General features: G+C 40.1%; 1 protein-coding gene across 14 annotated transcripts in view; it reads right to left on the bottom strand.

The window, feature by feature from the left end:
• The window catches only part of LOC137281720 (uncharacterized), a 258,200-nt gene that overhangs the window by 214,676 nt on the left and 26,833 nt on the right, over window positions 1-16,691 (bottom strand). The window contains exons 2-3 of one of the 14 annotated variants that reach the window (XM_067813234.1): window positions 5,060-5,357; window positions 67-1,774 (exon numbers count right to left, since the gene is read on the bottom strand). The exons of 8 other annotated variants lie outside the window; for them this stretch is intronic. In XM_067813234.1, coding sequence (XP_067669335.1) covers window positions 5,062-5,357 — 296 coding nt within the window. In that variant the 3' untranslated portion in view covers window positions 67-1,774; window positions 5,060-5,061. Of the gene's footprint in view, window positions 1-66; window positions 1,775-5,059; window positions 5,358-8,034; window positions 10,141-11,389; window positions 12,321-14,430; window positions 15,074-15,968; window positions 16,683-16,691 lie in introns of those variants that run through there. 5 more of the 14 variants (XM_067813228.1, XM_067813226.1, XM_067813227.1 and 2 more) reach the window with 5 other exon arrangements.

The raw sequence follows: 16,691 nt of genomic DNA, 5'->3' as shown, positions 1-16,691 counted from the left end.
ATTATATACACTGACATTGCATACCATGAAGTACGCATTTGAACAGACTCAAAACCAACAACAGAATTTGTTTCTTGTATATTTAATACATTATCCAATCAATTCCATCATGACATAAACATCACAAATATTTCATGCAAATGAGAAAAAAAAAGAATGAAATATTACATGTTTATCATTGGATGTATGTCACAGGGTAGGATACAGTCTAGATTACAGTTCGTAAGCAGTCTTTACATTGGCAGCAATGTCAATCCGAACACCTTCACAAATAACACACAAGAAAGCTTTCAACAAAATTCTGCCATCGGTTCCATTATCCACTTCACGCGACCCTCATAGAGACTTCTTAACTATGAAACTCACAGATCTCAAATCCTGCTGAACATAAGCATCTAAAAGACGAAAGAGTGAGTGAGTGAGTGAGTGAGTGAGTGAGTGAGTGAGTGAGTGAGTTGAGTTTTTCGCCGTACTCAGCAATATTCCAGCTTTATGGCGGTGCTCTGTAAGTTATCGAGTCTGGACCTGACAATCCAGTGACCAACAACATGAACATCGATCTGCGGAAATGGGAACTGATGACATGTGTCAGTGAGCCTGACAACCTGATCCCGTTAGTCGCCTTTTACGACAAGCATATTCGCCTTTTATGAAAAGATGGGTGAGTGAGTAAGTTTAGTTTTACGCCGCACTCAGCAATATTCCAGCTATATAGCAGCGGCCTGTAAATAATCGAGTCTGGACCAGACAATCCAGTGATCAACAACATGAACATCGATCTGCGCAACTGGGAACTGATGACATGTGTCAGGAGCCTTACCACTCGATCCCGTTAGTTGCCTTTTACGACAAGTATAGTCGCCTTTTATGGAAAGATGGAAGATCATTGTGTGATATAATGCTTTTGTCTTAGCAGCAAACTATTTGCAAAGACATTAATGAGGCCTCTTTCGCATTTTCCAGATGAAACTAATAAGTAATGATAACGTTTGCTGTTTACCACAGCACTCAGCAATTTTCCATCAAAAACCCATACATCCACCAATACTAAAGTGACTGAGTTTAGTTTTATGCCACAGTCAGCAATATTACAGCTCGCATAAGGTGACGATCTGCAAACAATGAGGTCTGGACCAGACAATCCAGTGGTCAACATCATGAGCATCAATCTATGCATTTGGGATAAGATGAGATGTGTCATCAAAGTCAGCCAGTCTGACCCATCGATCCCTTGAAACGCATCTTACAAAAGGCATGGGTTACTGAATACCAATTCTAACCCAGATCTTTACGGGCATGATAAGACCAGGCTTCTGACTAAGGGGAAGAAGCCATCATGATGAAATGTCTCACATAATGTAGGGTCTCTGATCCAGGAAGTGTATCTTCATTCCAAGATCATTCGTAAAGAGCTCTCCTTCTTTGAGACCTACGCCTACACTAGTCCCTCCTCAAACTGTCGATGGTTATGATGATGTTGTGATACACATCGGACACGTCTTCTTATGATACACAAGGCTGGACTGATAGGCATATACCTTGCCGCACAGACACGTGAAAGACATCTTTTCATGAACAGACTTCATATGATTCCATTTGACTCCGTAACTAGAAAACGACATGTTACACTTGGGACATACGTGCTGGTTCAACTTGGGGGTTTGTTTTCTTGAGTAATAATTCGGATAAAGGGACGAAAACTGACGCTGCTGTTCGTTCATCCTGTTTTGCTCATCACCCATGTTACCATGGTAACTGGTGAAACCAAGGCCACCTGCAAGTAACAAAAAGTCCTTTGTCGTATCCATGTAAACACAGAAGTCAAGACCAGAGAGACGTCAGTCTAGATTATCTTGTGAAATACATTTCAAGAGGAATACAAGGCAAAATAGAGATGGACACTATAAGAACGTACCACTGGTATTTGGAGATAACTCCAAGTGTGAGGATACAATATATATGGCCATTATTCTTATCTCTATTTTACAGATGAAAAATAGTGCAGAGAGAGTTTGGATGATCCTGGCGCTGTCAGACCGGTAAGGCTCATCATCAGCTCAGGGCCCTTGCCCCTTCTACATGCAGCCCAGACAGCGACTGGGGCTTCTTCAATTGAAGTGGGCAGTCAAACCCCCCCAAGAACGTAAGGAGAATATCTCGACTCCTCTACACTACTGAGTTTTACATTAACGACGATTGTCAGGTCTGTGCTCCTGGTGGACAAACACATTCTGATCTAAACCAAGAGATCAAGTACCAAACCAAGGGCACTGAGGACAATGAGGAGTCTGACGACAGTGTACATTATCATTACATTTCTATTAACCTTTTAAAAACAGTAAGCCTGTCTTGCTCTACTAGAGCAATAATTAGCAGAAAACGCACACAGTTTGGTAAAAATGTCATTTCATTAAATGCATTCCCAGTGTTAGGAATGAGTGAGTGAATTTGGTTTTATGCCGCTTTTAACAATATTCAAGTAATATCATGGTGGGGGACACCAGAAATGGGCGTCACACATTGTACCCATGCAGTGAACAGAAACCAGGTTTTCCGCACCACGAGCGAATGCTTGAACCATTAGGCTTCCCCACTGTCCATGTTAGGAATGAAGAGGTCCTTGAGGCAGTCATCCTCGATTTCTCCAGGGCTTTTGTTCCGATGAATCTCCACTATATTCTGGATGCTTCTACAGCTCAATGAATTTATTACCTCCCTTGAATTGACTTTTTAGTCAACCAGGTGTCTTTTTTGGGGAAGTTGACCATAGCAATCACAATTCGCTTTTTAAATTATCCAACTGATCAAACTTGGCAACACAAACCATGCAGAGGTTCTCTGAAAGAGTTCTTGCTTATTTTTTTGTAAAGTTTCGGACCTGTCAGTTTGTCTGTATGATTTCCCAAAATTTGAGTCGCACTGCAAACAAACCTTCGCAGCTGCGATCACTTTCTTTGTTGACACTGGCAAGCTCAGTTCTAACAGCAGCTTAGAACGAGAAGCAATGAGGTACTTCAATTAGTCTGAACACAACCAGTTTCCATAGTACTTAAATTTCGACAGATGGTCCTGAAACCTTGGAACCCAACAGGATCTGAAATCTGACATTTTATGATTGATCGCAAAAAAATTGTATAAGAAACCGTCATTATTTTGTGCTATTTTCAAGCTTCACAACAAGGGACGACAAACGGCCAGTGAAACAACACCAATACACTAACAGGAGCACCTCAGCACTGCCAGATGATACAACCCCAGCTTGTCCATCAGCCATTTGTCACTCCCAGTGTGACGTGTTAAATACCAACCAGCAACACAGTATTTCGTAATACCAGCATGTTCATGAACACATTTAGACTGCCAAATGACCTAGGATTTGCAACATATGATAGTCACTGGACTGCGATAAAGTCACCTTTATCTATACACTGTACTGAAAACTTGTGGAATCCAGCCTGTACAATACTGGAGACACAGACATACAACTTGCCACAAACACAGGCAAAAGATCCAGGACAAGTCATGTCTGAGAGTCACTTGCTTGCTTCAGAGTCAGTTACAAATACTTGTCCCAGACTGGACAGACAGAAACAAACCTTGCCTCAAACCAGTGTGCAACATAGTGTCAAGGTTTTGCTGGTCAGTCGCACTCTCTATGCCTGATAGTTACTCACAAACAAAATAATTCACTTGCCCGAAATTTGTATGTAGAAACTAAGACAAAGAGAGATAAGAGTGAGATACTTTTAGCATGCCACAGATTTTAGAGATATACAGAGAGCGATACTTTTAGCATACCACAGATTTTAGAGATATACAGAGAGCGATACTTTTAGCGTGCCACAGATTTTAGAGATATACAGAGAGCGATATATTTACAAAATGACCCCATGAAAATTCACTAGCGAGTCGGGCCAGTGACTATGAAGATTTACTGTTCCAACTGGATTTTTACAAGCCACAGGCTAAATGACCAGTGGCTATTTCACACACTGACTAAAACACAGGCAAACAAATCTGGATTTGGATCTTTTGATAGTCACTGGACCTCAAATGTTTCTTTATCTATGTATTGAGAAAGACAGGGCAGAACTGCTTGTGCATCAACACAAAATAGTCCTGTTGATAGTCAATATTCTTCAGTAGTAATGTAAGTTGTAGCAGTGTGATGAGGGGTATTCAGGGTTTATGAATCCAGTGCTTGGTTTTGTCTCAACAAGGGATGCATAAAACCCTATATACTCATGGTCATAATAATAATAATAATTTACTTATATAGTGCCCAGTTGCTCACTGGACGTTGTAATCAGAATCTGATTCTTATTACCCCGGATAACCCGAGTTGGGTCTTATGCACTAGAAGGTTATAGTCACATCCCTTTATCTCACCACGTACCCATTTACTGCCGGATGAACAGAACCAATTCTGAACAGAGTCACTTGCCTAAGGTCAGACCACATGTACCACAAGTGCTTCGTTGTGGGGCAGGACTGAAGTCCTAGAAACTCTCAAGACTGCATGAGCCCGACAGTGTTTACCTTCAACCGATTTGTGATCTGAACTCTACGCACAGGACCACTCGTCACCATAATGCTACAACAAATATATACTCATGGTAACAAATAAGGGAACACATGGAAGTGCAAGTGTCCCTGCATTTACATCCACATTTTCACCCACAGTGCAATGCATACCTTGTGAAGAAACCTAGAAAGGAATATAGAAACACTCACACTTTCATGTGTTCCCCTTATGGGTTTCCATGAGTATACCTTGACAAATACTTAAATCTCTCATCATGTAAATATAACATTAAAACAAACTGATTTGATGATATATTCTACTAACATGGTACTGACAAGTAGCTCTGAACCACTGAATCCAGATTCAGACAGGGATGCATGCTTTTACCATGGGGTGTGTAATAAATGATTTCTGTTCCCTTGCAAAAATTTATATGCTGTTTGGTCAGTGTACTCTTGTGCACTGGTCATATATGGACAATATGTGCAGGGCCACATCAAGCAATCAGAAATCGAGGTGGGGTTGGATAATCACCTTTATCTAGAGACTGAACTGAGAAACACAGGACAAAACTTCTTGTGGTGCACCAGGCTTGACTGATACACGTACACCTTGCCACACACACAGCCAAACGACACCTTCTCATGCACGGACCGGATGTGATGGCGCCGAGCACCACTGGTTGAAAATGTCTTGTGACAATGAAAGCATTTATGTGTCCCTACACCAGTCTCCGAGGTTTTACCACGCCTAGTGTGGCCATACACAGGGAAGTCGGAAAACTGAATCTGTGATTGGCTGTCTTCACCAATAGCGTTCAAACCACGAAAACCTGAAAACAACAAAAACACATTTTCTACTCGAAATTCATCTCATGCTGAATCAAATGTGGAATGATTTCATGTTAGTATGCAGCAGTTTTTGAAACTTAACCTGGAAGTCAAGGCATCTATTCATAACGCCCAAAGTTGTAGACTTAGGAACTCTTTATATCCAAACACCATGAGATGGTTGGAGTAGCTGATGTATGTTTGGTATGTAGGAGACATTGTTTTTCAAATTGGTTTCGGGCAGTGGATTAGCTTTGTTGTTAAAAGAATCTTAATCTAATTCTCAGCTGGATGTGATCTGTTGAAGATAAGTATTCCAGAAGCAAGGCTGCATCACTCCAACTACAATCAGACCTGTCAAGGTCCCAGCTTAGAACAGGCCTTCAGCAACCCATGCTTGCCATACCCATGAAGGTCCCAGGGTAGAATAGACCTTCAGCAACCCATGCTTGCCATAAAAGGTGACTATGCTTGTCGTAAGAGGCAACTAACAGGATAAGGTGGTCAGACTCGCTGACTAGGTTTACACATGTCATCACTTACCAATTGCGCAGGTCAATGCTCATGTTGTTCATCACTGGACTGTCTGGTCCAGACTCGAATATTTACAGACCGACGCCATACAGCTGGAATATTGCTGAGTGGGGCACAAAATTAAACTCACTCACTCAATCAATCGCTCAAAAACATTCACATTTGTCCAGAGGTGGTGTAGTAGCTAAAGGATATGCACACCACTCTGATGGCCTTGATTCGATTTCCCTCAAGGATACAAATTTTGAAGCCTATTTCTAGTGTTATAATTTTGCTGGTAGCCTAGAGGATCTGTACACCACTCTGATGGCCTTGATTCGATTTCCCTCAAGGATACAAATTTTGAAGCCTATTTCTAGTGTCATAATTTTGCTGGTAGCCTAGAGGATCTGTACACCACTCTGATGGCCTTGATTCGATTTCCCTCAAGGATACAAATTTTGAAGCCTATTTCTACTGTGATAATTTTGCTGGAATACTGCTAGAACTGATGCAACATAATCCTCACTCCAAGTAAAATGAAAATATTTCAGGACATCAGTTAAATTTAAACAAAGTGGCGTCTAATAGCTTTTAAATCTACACTCAGCTGATCAACATCAAACAATATTCACAACAGAGGAGCTGTGTCTTAAACTTTATGAATTTGGAATTCCTTCTCAACCTTTTTATTTCAGATACAGAAAGTACATGAGCTGAAGGTTTCACTTGCTCATGTTGAGACTTCTGAAAGTATGATACTGACTGCTTGATCAGAATGTTCACATGAAGTGATGCCCAAGTGGAGGTTTGTCAGACCATTCCACATTATGGTATTGTAGATAGTATTTCAGATTATATTTGATGGTATGTAAAATTCAGAATCAATGTTTATGTTTAATGTTTTATTGAACACATGCATCAATGTATACAAATGTTCTTATGCAATTAATACTTTGGACAACATGTATCACTGATCACCGTTTCAATAACCTTAGACTCAGTATTATGCATAACACTGCTATCCTTACGTTAACAAAGCCTAGTAGAAGGTCGGGTCAGAAAACCCTTTGAATTGACCAATCAGAAGACAGTTTACCAAATCATGAAAAGTTAACATTTACACATACCATTTGAACGTCTACCTCAAAAACGTGAATGATTTCCAAATGCTACTTTCCACACGATCACTTCTGAGTTATGTTCATGGAGGACGCCATTAATTTGCAACAATGAGTAAAGAGTTACTGAAAATAGTGTTTTTGTCAATATTCCAGGATGTCGTCTTGCAGCCATATTAGATAATAGTAACGATGTCGTCAGAAACCACTAAGCGTAAATGTCTGTGTTTTGTTTTGTTTTCTGTTGTTGAGAGATCAGTGTCAACGACCGAAAAAGAGAAATTCCCCAAACCACTTCATTGGTTAAATCCATTTGGCCATCTCACGCTTGATTGGACAGTCACAGGTTGCTCAAATGTGACACGACTTTTTACAAGGGTTTGTTAGACTCAGTATAGCAAAGTAAAGAAATAACACTTAGTTTATTTGGACTGTCAAAGATCACAAAGTATAGAAGCTGTGTATTGTAGAGGAAATAGTCAGTAACATGGTCACCAATATCCTGTAGAGTCTCACTGACAGATGCTGTTTCAACAATGACTCAACAGGTGCCCACATCTTGCAATGAGTGGTCCATCCACACACATATCAATAATGGTTGCAGCTTAATACTTCAATTCTGTTTGGTCCTGTAGCCCGCTCTTCAGCAACCCATGCTTGACGTTATGTTATCAGATGAGCAGACTAGCTGTAACCCAATTGTAGTGATCAAAGCTGATACTGTTGATCACAGGATTGTCTGGTCCAAATTTGATTATTTACAGATAATATAGCAGGAATATTCCTGAAGGTGACGCACAACCAAACTAACTCACTCAGCTAGAATAGGTATCAATTGTACAAAACCAGTTTTCGATTAATCAAAATTGTTTTAGTATAGCGCACTTGAATGAAGTAAACTAATCATTAAATGTAAAGAATATTCATGAGGCTCATGAATGATGTGTGTGTGTGTGAGAGAGAGAGAGAAAGAGAGAGAGAGAGAGAGAGAGAGAGATGATAAGAATAACATAATCAAGTTATGAAAAGATGACAGCAAGCACAGTAAAAATATCAACCACTTTTATTGTTTAATTACAATTCCAGTGTCTTTCTTGCATGCATCCATTTCTCTGCGTGACAGCATTAGTTACAAAGACATTTTAATAAAAAAGACAAAAAATCCTTAAAATTGGTGATTACAAAAATTCATATGTTTATAACTGATAACCGTTCAACAAAAGTCCTCCGATAATCGATATTGGATTTGTTTTGGATTCCTAACACTACATCACTACATGATACACACGCCACACATCTGGCTTCAGCAGCTGGTTGTCTGCCATCATTAAGCATCAAGCCAGCGATCTGACCCTGTCAGCACAACAGTGCCTACCATCCTTATTTATTGTCATCATATATCCTGTACCACACATAACAGACCAAACACCAATGTAATAATGTGAAAAGTTGATTTAGGTTACATATACATCGATATACCAAAAGAGTCATACCATAATGACCATAAGCCTACATAATGCATCAATACAGACGAAGGATCTGTATCAATATTTTCAGGGAAGACAATCCAATAGGATGGAAGTCTTCCCACTTTGGCAAAACGATTGAAAACAGGTATGGTTCATACACACCAAGGACAAGAGGATCTAACATTCGATTCTAACCCAATGTATAAGCTCAAGCCTAACAAAATTTTATCAGGTCAATTTTGGGATGCAGACCAATAGTCATGGGATTTTGGTGAGTATCAAAATTCTGTTATACAACTTCCAGGGTTTTAGACAAGTTGGTTCGCTACAAAGTCATCATCACTCATTCTCAATGTACAAAGGATACAAAATGTAAATGAAAACGTGCCATCACCTCCGAACTGAACACTACATATTCAAGTCCATGCTGGATCCTGAAGCACACGTCACTCAAAGTAAATATCTATATGAGGTGTCCATGTTTCTAGATATGAATGAATCAACAATAACATTTTCACAGCGTTGTACAGTAAATTGAGAAAATGTTCACGAAAATGTAAAACAGCAGTTCTGTATAGTGTCTGTCATCTTTACTCATTAATCTTGCTCTCAAAGTTCAACAGCTCAATGTCTACTATCCTTACCCATCAAACCCACAATCTGCCTTCAACAGCTCAATGTCTACTATCCTTACCCATCAAACCCACTATCTACCTTCAACAGCTCAATGTCTACTATCCTTACCCATCAAACCACTAGTGGGGGAGCGCAGTGTTCATTCAGCCATAACATTGCATTATAAGTACCGTGAAGGATACACTCGAGAACCGAGAAGCGTTATGATGTTAGCCTTCCCGGTCATGAACCTTCTCAAAATGCAGTGTCAGACACTCATACAGGGAGACAAATGCAAGCTTGGACTGAGGAGTGACTGCAATGCAATCATCACATTAATCATCAAAGAAACAATGCAAATGTTGATTCCATGAGGATCATTAAACAGGTATTTCATTCCCATGATGAATTCCTTTCCTTGTTCTTGCCATAAAAAGATGCTAATCACTGAATTTCCGGTGGTGTAAACGTGTGGTTAAAAGAGTCTACTCGCCACATGGGTACAATATCTGAAGCCTATTTCTGGTGTTCCCCGCTGTGATATTGCTAAAAGCAGCGTACAACTCATTCACTTGGCTCAACTATGGAGCAAACAAAGTGTAGTGCTCAATTCCTCCAGAAACCTTTACATGGATAACCTAATCAGAAATATTTGTCAGTGTAGAGAAAATATATTCCAGCCTGAAGCGAAACATCCAAATGCAACACTCCATGACGACATAAATCAGTTTCCTCAATCAAAGTTGACCATAGCTGTTATGACGAAGAGGTGACAGCCACGCACATCGGGCAAGTCTTTCTGTGAAACGACAGACTCGACTGATACACGTACACTTTCCCACAAACACACGAGAACGAGACTTTTTTATGGATGGACTGTATGTGGTTCCATCTGGCCCCTTTACTCGAGAAAGTCTTGTCACAGTGGAAGCATGGATAGCTCACTACAGCCCCCTCTGGATTTGTTTGAGGGGCAGGAAGTCTGCCAGCAGCCACAAGAGTAAAGGCAGCTTGATTGCTCAGCCTGATGCCCGACATTGGTCCAAGGGACTTTGAACCATGAAAACCTGAAAGCAACAAAAGGCTCTTTTTCCAATCCATTCAACACTTGAAGACAACGGTATTGAAATGAATCTTAAACACATAACACAAACTGAAGGACTTTTCATCCATGTTAAGAAAAACAGTATCAAAACAACTCATGCCTTGTACTTATTGTTTCAGTATAGTTTTGATGTAACGTGACGTAAACAAACCATACAGATCTCAGGACTCCAGCGTCTTCTCCTGAAGCTGTCACATCGGATCCAACAGGATTACTTATTTCATCACGCTGCCAAAGTGTCACGTGACTCGCGTCCAGTGCGCACGAATGTAGACAATGTACACAAAAAAAAAACCACTGTGTCCTTAAGGACACAAAGTATTATTCATTGTTCCAAGAACACATCTGTGACTTTGATAAGTGTTGGGTTGTTTCTCTTAGATGTCATGTGCATCATTTCATCCATCTGTCCACATCATCGATGATTCATTCCAGGTTCTAAAGAAACGGCCAGCATGGGTTGCTAAAGGCCTATTCTACTGAGGATCTTCATGGGCCTTGAGACTCTTGCAGATTGCCACACACAACAGTAACATGTTGGGAGTGTGGGGTCGGGGTATGGGTGTCAAGGTGTGGGTGTCGAGGTGTGGTGTGTGGGTGTCGGGGTGTGGGGTGGTAATCTGATACAACCACCAGTAACTGAGTTACAAAACAGACTTGGAAAGAGCTACCATCCTTGAAAAAAACATTAAGTGTACATCCAGCAGTAATGTTGGGAATTGGCTCAAATCTCACTATTGATGATTGGTTCATTACCAACGAGCGATCATCGATAAAAAAAAACTTAGCATCATTTTTCATATTCAGGTCATTTTTGCAAATAAGTACAACTTTGTTTCTGTTGTTTCTTTTGTTTAGAAACGACACAAACTGCATTTTACAAACTTCACACTGAATGTAAAATGATGCAACTTGCTACGTCAAAGTGATGTCTAATATATCATGTACAATGACTTCACAATATATTCAGTCATGACTTTTTCAGCAAGCGAAGTGACTTTCCTTAAAATTAAACAGATAACTTTCAAGATAATATCCAAGTATTTCAAACACTAAAATCATCAAGCATTTCATACCCTAAAACAATTTGTTTTGTGTTCTACTGTGAGAACATGTGATCAATTGCTTGGTCGTTTGTTCACCTATCTTGATTACTTCAATTAGAAAAGACCTCCTAATACAGGAACTATAGAGGAGCTGTATGGCCATGATCAACTTGAATTAATTTTAATTAATTTCAACAGATACACGAATACCACAGCCTTCTACAGCAACTTGTAACCTGGGTCACTTCTCAACATACAATGACAGACATTCAGAGAGAGAGACAAATGCAAGCCTGGGTCCTGTTGTACAAAACATCCGAGCTAAGGCTATCTAAGTCAGTGTTAAAGTATGGGAGTTACAGTCACCACAGCGCTAATGTCGCTTTGTGCAATGACACCCTGGACTGAAGGGGAGTCTTTGTAACGTACTCACTAACACATTAATCATCAATGAAACAGTGCAAAAGGTTGATTCCATGAGGATCATGGAACAGGTTTTCCATTTCCATGCCGAATTCCTTTACGTGGAGAAATGAATCAGCATCTTGGATGAGTCAGCAATACTTCTTGGAATTGAAAGGCATTTGTCACTGACTTTCTGTAAGCTAAGGAGCAAATCAAAAGTAATGCTCAATTCCTTCAGAGACATGTACAATGGGAGCCTTATCAGAAATATTTGTCCGTGCAGATGAAAACAATTCACAACCTCTGCAGTCAGACACCCAACTTGGGATAATTATTGTCAAATTGAAACAGTTTCCTCAATTCAACGTTGGCCATCGCAGTTATGACGGAGAGCTAACGGCCACACACATTGGGCAAGTCTTTCTGTGAAATGACAGACTAGACTGATACACGTATACTTTCCCACAAACACACGAGAACGAGACTTTTTTATGGATGGACTGTATGTGGTTCCACCTGGCCCCGTGACTCGAGAAAGTCTTGTCACAGTGAAAGCATGGATGGCTCCCAATAGCCCCCTCTGGATTCGTTTGAGGGGCAGGAAGTCTGCCAGCAGCCACAAGAGTAAAGGCAGCTTGATCGCTCAACCTGATGCCCGACATTGGTCCAAGGGACTTTGAACCATGAAAACCTGAAAGCAACAAAAGGCTCTTTTTCCAATCCATTCAACACTTGAAGACAACGGTATTGAAATGAATCTTCAACACATGATGCAAACTGAAGGACTTTTCATCCATTTTAAGAATAACAGCATCAAAACGAATCATGCCCTGGAGTCGAATTCCCGTTTTATATTCCACTGGTAGTACAATTATTTGGCTGTATTGAGGAGGCACAAATAAAGCACACAGATCTCAGGATTCATCCATTTTCTCCTGAATCTGTCACAAAAAATCCTATCGGGTTACTGATTTCATCCTGCTACCAGTGTTTTACAAAACATGCAAATGTGCGTCTAGGACAATGGACACAGTAATAAATATTATTCCTTGAACCTATAACAAAACTATACGCAACAAGCAGACACGACGTCACAATATATAACAGTTTTACACAAACCATCCCATATTCATCAGGACTTCATCAACTTAATGATGTAGGTTGGGCCAGACACATGGAGCAGGTTTTCTTAGGAAACAAGAGACTGGATTGATAAACACAAACCTTTCCAAACAAGCAGATGAACCTGACATTCTGATGAAATGAGCAGACATGTTTTGTCCAAGAACCTGGTTCCGAAAACATTTTTATCATAGTAACTCCATACTGCCAGTCATATTCCCCTCCGGCCATTGTGCTGCCACATGCTCTCATGTAGGAGTTATGGCCATCCGAAAGTAACAAAAAGGCTTGTTCTATTTTTTTTATCAATGGATGCTGCCTTGAAACTCTTGCAGATCATAACAAACAACAGTACCATGTTGGGGAGGAAGGGGTTGTGTGAGATTTGGTGAAAACCATGAGCGACTGAACAACAACAAAAAAAGATTAAGAGAAAGCTCCCATCGATGACAGGAATATTTGAACTCCAGCAAGTAGGCATCCAATACTGGTAAATCTGAACGAATCTGCCAGAAGTGAGAGGGTATGGTTTTACACCACTATTTCCAACATTCCTACAATATCGACCTGTGAAGGTCTGGGATAGAATAGGAGTATGCTTGTCATAAGAGGCAACTAACGGGATCAGGTGGTCAGGCTTGCTGTCTTGGTTGACAAATGTCATCGGTTCCTAATTGCACAGATCAATGCTCAAGTTGTTGATCACTGGATTGTCTGGTCCAGTCTCAATTATTTATAAACCTCCGCCAAATAGCTAGAACATTGCTAAGTGTGGGGTAAAACTAAACTCACTAACTCCAGCAATATCACAGACGTCACTAAAATTGAAAAACAAATACAAGTCAACAGTTGATGTGTTATTCACTATAATTAGAGAAACAATAACCAAATACATTCGCGTACATTTTAATTATGCTATTACTTTAACACAACAATGAGTAAGTGAGCATGGTTTATGCCACTTTTATTAATATTCCAGCAATGACGGGTGACACCAGAAATTGTCTCCTCACATTGTACCCATGTAGGGAATTGAACCCAGGACTTTAGCATGATGAGCAGACACTTTAACCTTTAGGCTATCCCAAAGCTCCAGCACGACACTGACTAATGACCACAATCCTATTACAGTAGATAATGGTATTCACAATAATCCTGTCTAGCTTGCTCACATTTCATTTTTCATAATTTGTTTTAATTAATAAATTAAATTCAAGTGAAAGCACAAGAAATATTTGATTTTAGTGATCACAAATAATCAACTGAATTCATGGAGAGGTATGGTTCAATTCACTGAATATTTGAGCGAAACACTGCAGCCCTATATGATACATACATGATTGCACCAACCCAAGGTTTTAAAAAATGTCAGTAAAAAGCCAACCATCCATGTATAATGACTGAACTGTACTGAAGCCGGGTTGAAAAATACAACTGCCCGATGCTCACGTCCAGTGGAATTCTCTGGTACTGTGGTACAGTAATGCCAAAGTACTGAAATGCTTTCATATGTGTATTTTGATGATGAAATAAAAATGCAATTTCACCCAATTGATAAAGATTATCTGCAGACAAAACCAAATTGTTAATTGTGGTCAAGTGAAATTAATATTTGGTCAATTGGATTTTGAAAATTAACTGGGCCTCTGTCCAGCGGAGGTTTGAAAAAGTTAAGTTAATCTAAGTTAAGTAATTTATTCAAAACCACATTGTCAATACATTTTGAAGTCAAGTGTTATTTACATTGTGAAATGAACTACCGAAAGTGGGGAGTGACTAATTATTCTTTCCCGACATCATGGGCGTATCGCCCTGTGGCATTTTGATGAAGCTAGGCATTAGTGCATTGGATCACGAAAACGATAAACACAAGGTGAGTTAGTTTGGAGTGTAAACTGCTTTTGGCAATATTCCAGCAATATCCCAGCAAGACACCAGGGCTTCATACATTGTACCCATTTTGAGGATCAGACCTTCAGTGGAATGAGTGAAGTCTTTAACCACCTGGCTACCCGACTCCCCCAGATAAACACTGAGCACAGGATTTCTTATGAAACAGCAAACTTGACTTGTACACATACACCTTGCCACACACACAGGGGAAAGACATGTTTTCATGAATAGATTTGGTATGGTTCCACAGAGCCCCTTGACTGGCAAACACTTTGTTGCATTGTGAGCATGGATGGCTGCCCTTGGTCAGGTCAGTGTTTTGGTTACGCTGGACACGGAACGTATTATAATCCATGTCAGAATACTTCGCTTGTCTGCATACAGTTGTACTAGGGGCTCCTGAGAAATAGTGGGGATTTCCACTGAAGTCTGAAAACAACAAAAAAGCTGTTTCTATTTCAGGTAGTCGAACTGGTGTTGTCACACAGTTGTCAACAACTAAGCAAACAGGACAAGGGAACTAATTCTAGTTCATTATGACTGTAGTTCGTTACACACAATTTGACTAAAATATACAGCTAGCATATACAAAATCCCAAACTAACTATGTCTGTTAGTTCCTCGTGAGCTGGGAGGTGGGGTAGCCATGTGGTTTAAGTGACGGTTCACAATGCTGGTGGGGGTGATGATGATTTATTATTTATTTTATTTTTGGGGGGTGGGTGGGGGGGAGGTGTGTGTGAGGGAGATGGGTGTTACCATTTTGTTCCGGTGAGTGAAAAGGGGTGGGGGTTCCATTAAATTTGTACACATGCACTATTGCTGATAAGCTATTTTGTACACAACTAAATATTTTAAAATTATGGAAAGGTGGGATGGGGGTGTCACTGATTTTGTACATGACATGCAGGCAGGCGTGTCCCCCACATATTTTGTACATAACTGTTAGGGGAGCATCAGTTCACTTTGTACATGCTATTCCATAAAAATCATCACCACAGCCGAAAATTCTAAATGGTCTTTAAATGTTTAATCATCACAGCTCCATCATTGACTTCGAATTCTACTTCGAGACACGACAAATAATATGAGTACTTTCATAAATTTAAATTGATTAGCAGGGTGTGAATGCTATCAGTTGCTTATTGAAACAAATAAAATATTCAAAGGACTCTTCTCAGGAATATAATGGCTCATTAATACATAACAGACACAAATGATGCATCTGGCTTACTGATTGTTATCCACACATCCTGTGTCCTTCCACCAAAAGGTTTCAGTATATTTCCGGGTTGTTAAGGCAGTGATAATAATTCAAATATGATAAGATTTAAGAATATTTATTAACTCTAGTTTCACTTGTCAGTGAATTACAACCCGGAAAGTGGTCCATAATAATCTGACCTCAGGTCGTCACCATGGAGTAGCCAATGACTGATCTGGACTCACATTCTACATATCTGATACCAGAAAGCTCACATACGTGAGAGCTTATTTTATTCATACTGCTTTTATAAGATAAGGTCTGCACAAGAATTCAAGGGTAAGTCAGATAATCGGAACCACAACATTTTTCTAAGGCCTAAGTCCCGTTCAAAATGTTCAGTCTTATTTTAAAATCATGAACTCTGTTGCTGCTGTTCCATTTGAAATGACAATCAAGTTGAACAACCAAAATTCCGTTCAGAACAACCTGTCTTCAAATCACTCAAAACTGACACCAAGCCCGCTATTTACGTTGGTGGCGACACGCACATGGGGCAAAACTTCTTGTGATATCCCAAGCCAGACTCGTAGATATACACCTTCCCACAAACACAAGAGAATGTCACTCTGTCATGTATAGACTTGATATGGTTCCGCCTGGAACTGTAACTAGCATAGGCCTTGGAACAGTATGGGCAAGGGTACTTGCCCACAGGCAGTACAGGGGTGGATGGAACACGGTTCTGACAACTTGGACTGGACCCGACTTGGGATCTTGCAATCGTTCTTCTTTGTCCTTGACCTAAGCCATAGCAGTGATTGCCATGAGGGTCTGAAAACA

This window comes from Haliotis asinina, chromosome 4 (assembly GCF_037392515.1).
Source record: "Haliotis asinina isolate JCU_RB_2024 chromosome 4, JCU_Hal_asi_v2, whole genome shotgun sequence".
NCBI classification, from domain to species: Eukaryota; Metazoa; Mollusca; class Gastropoda; order Lepetellida; family Haliotidae; genus Haliotis; species Haliotis asinina.
This window is presented reverse-complemented; position numbering and strand designations above follow the sequence as displayed.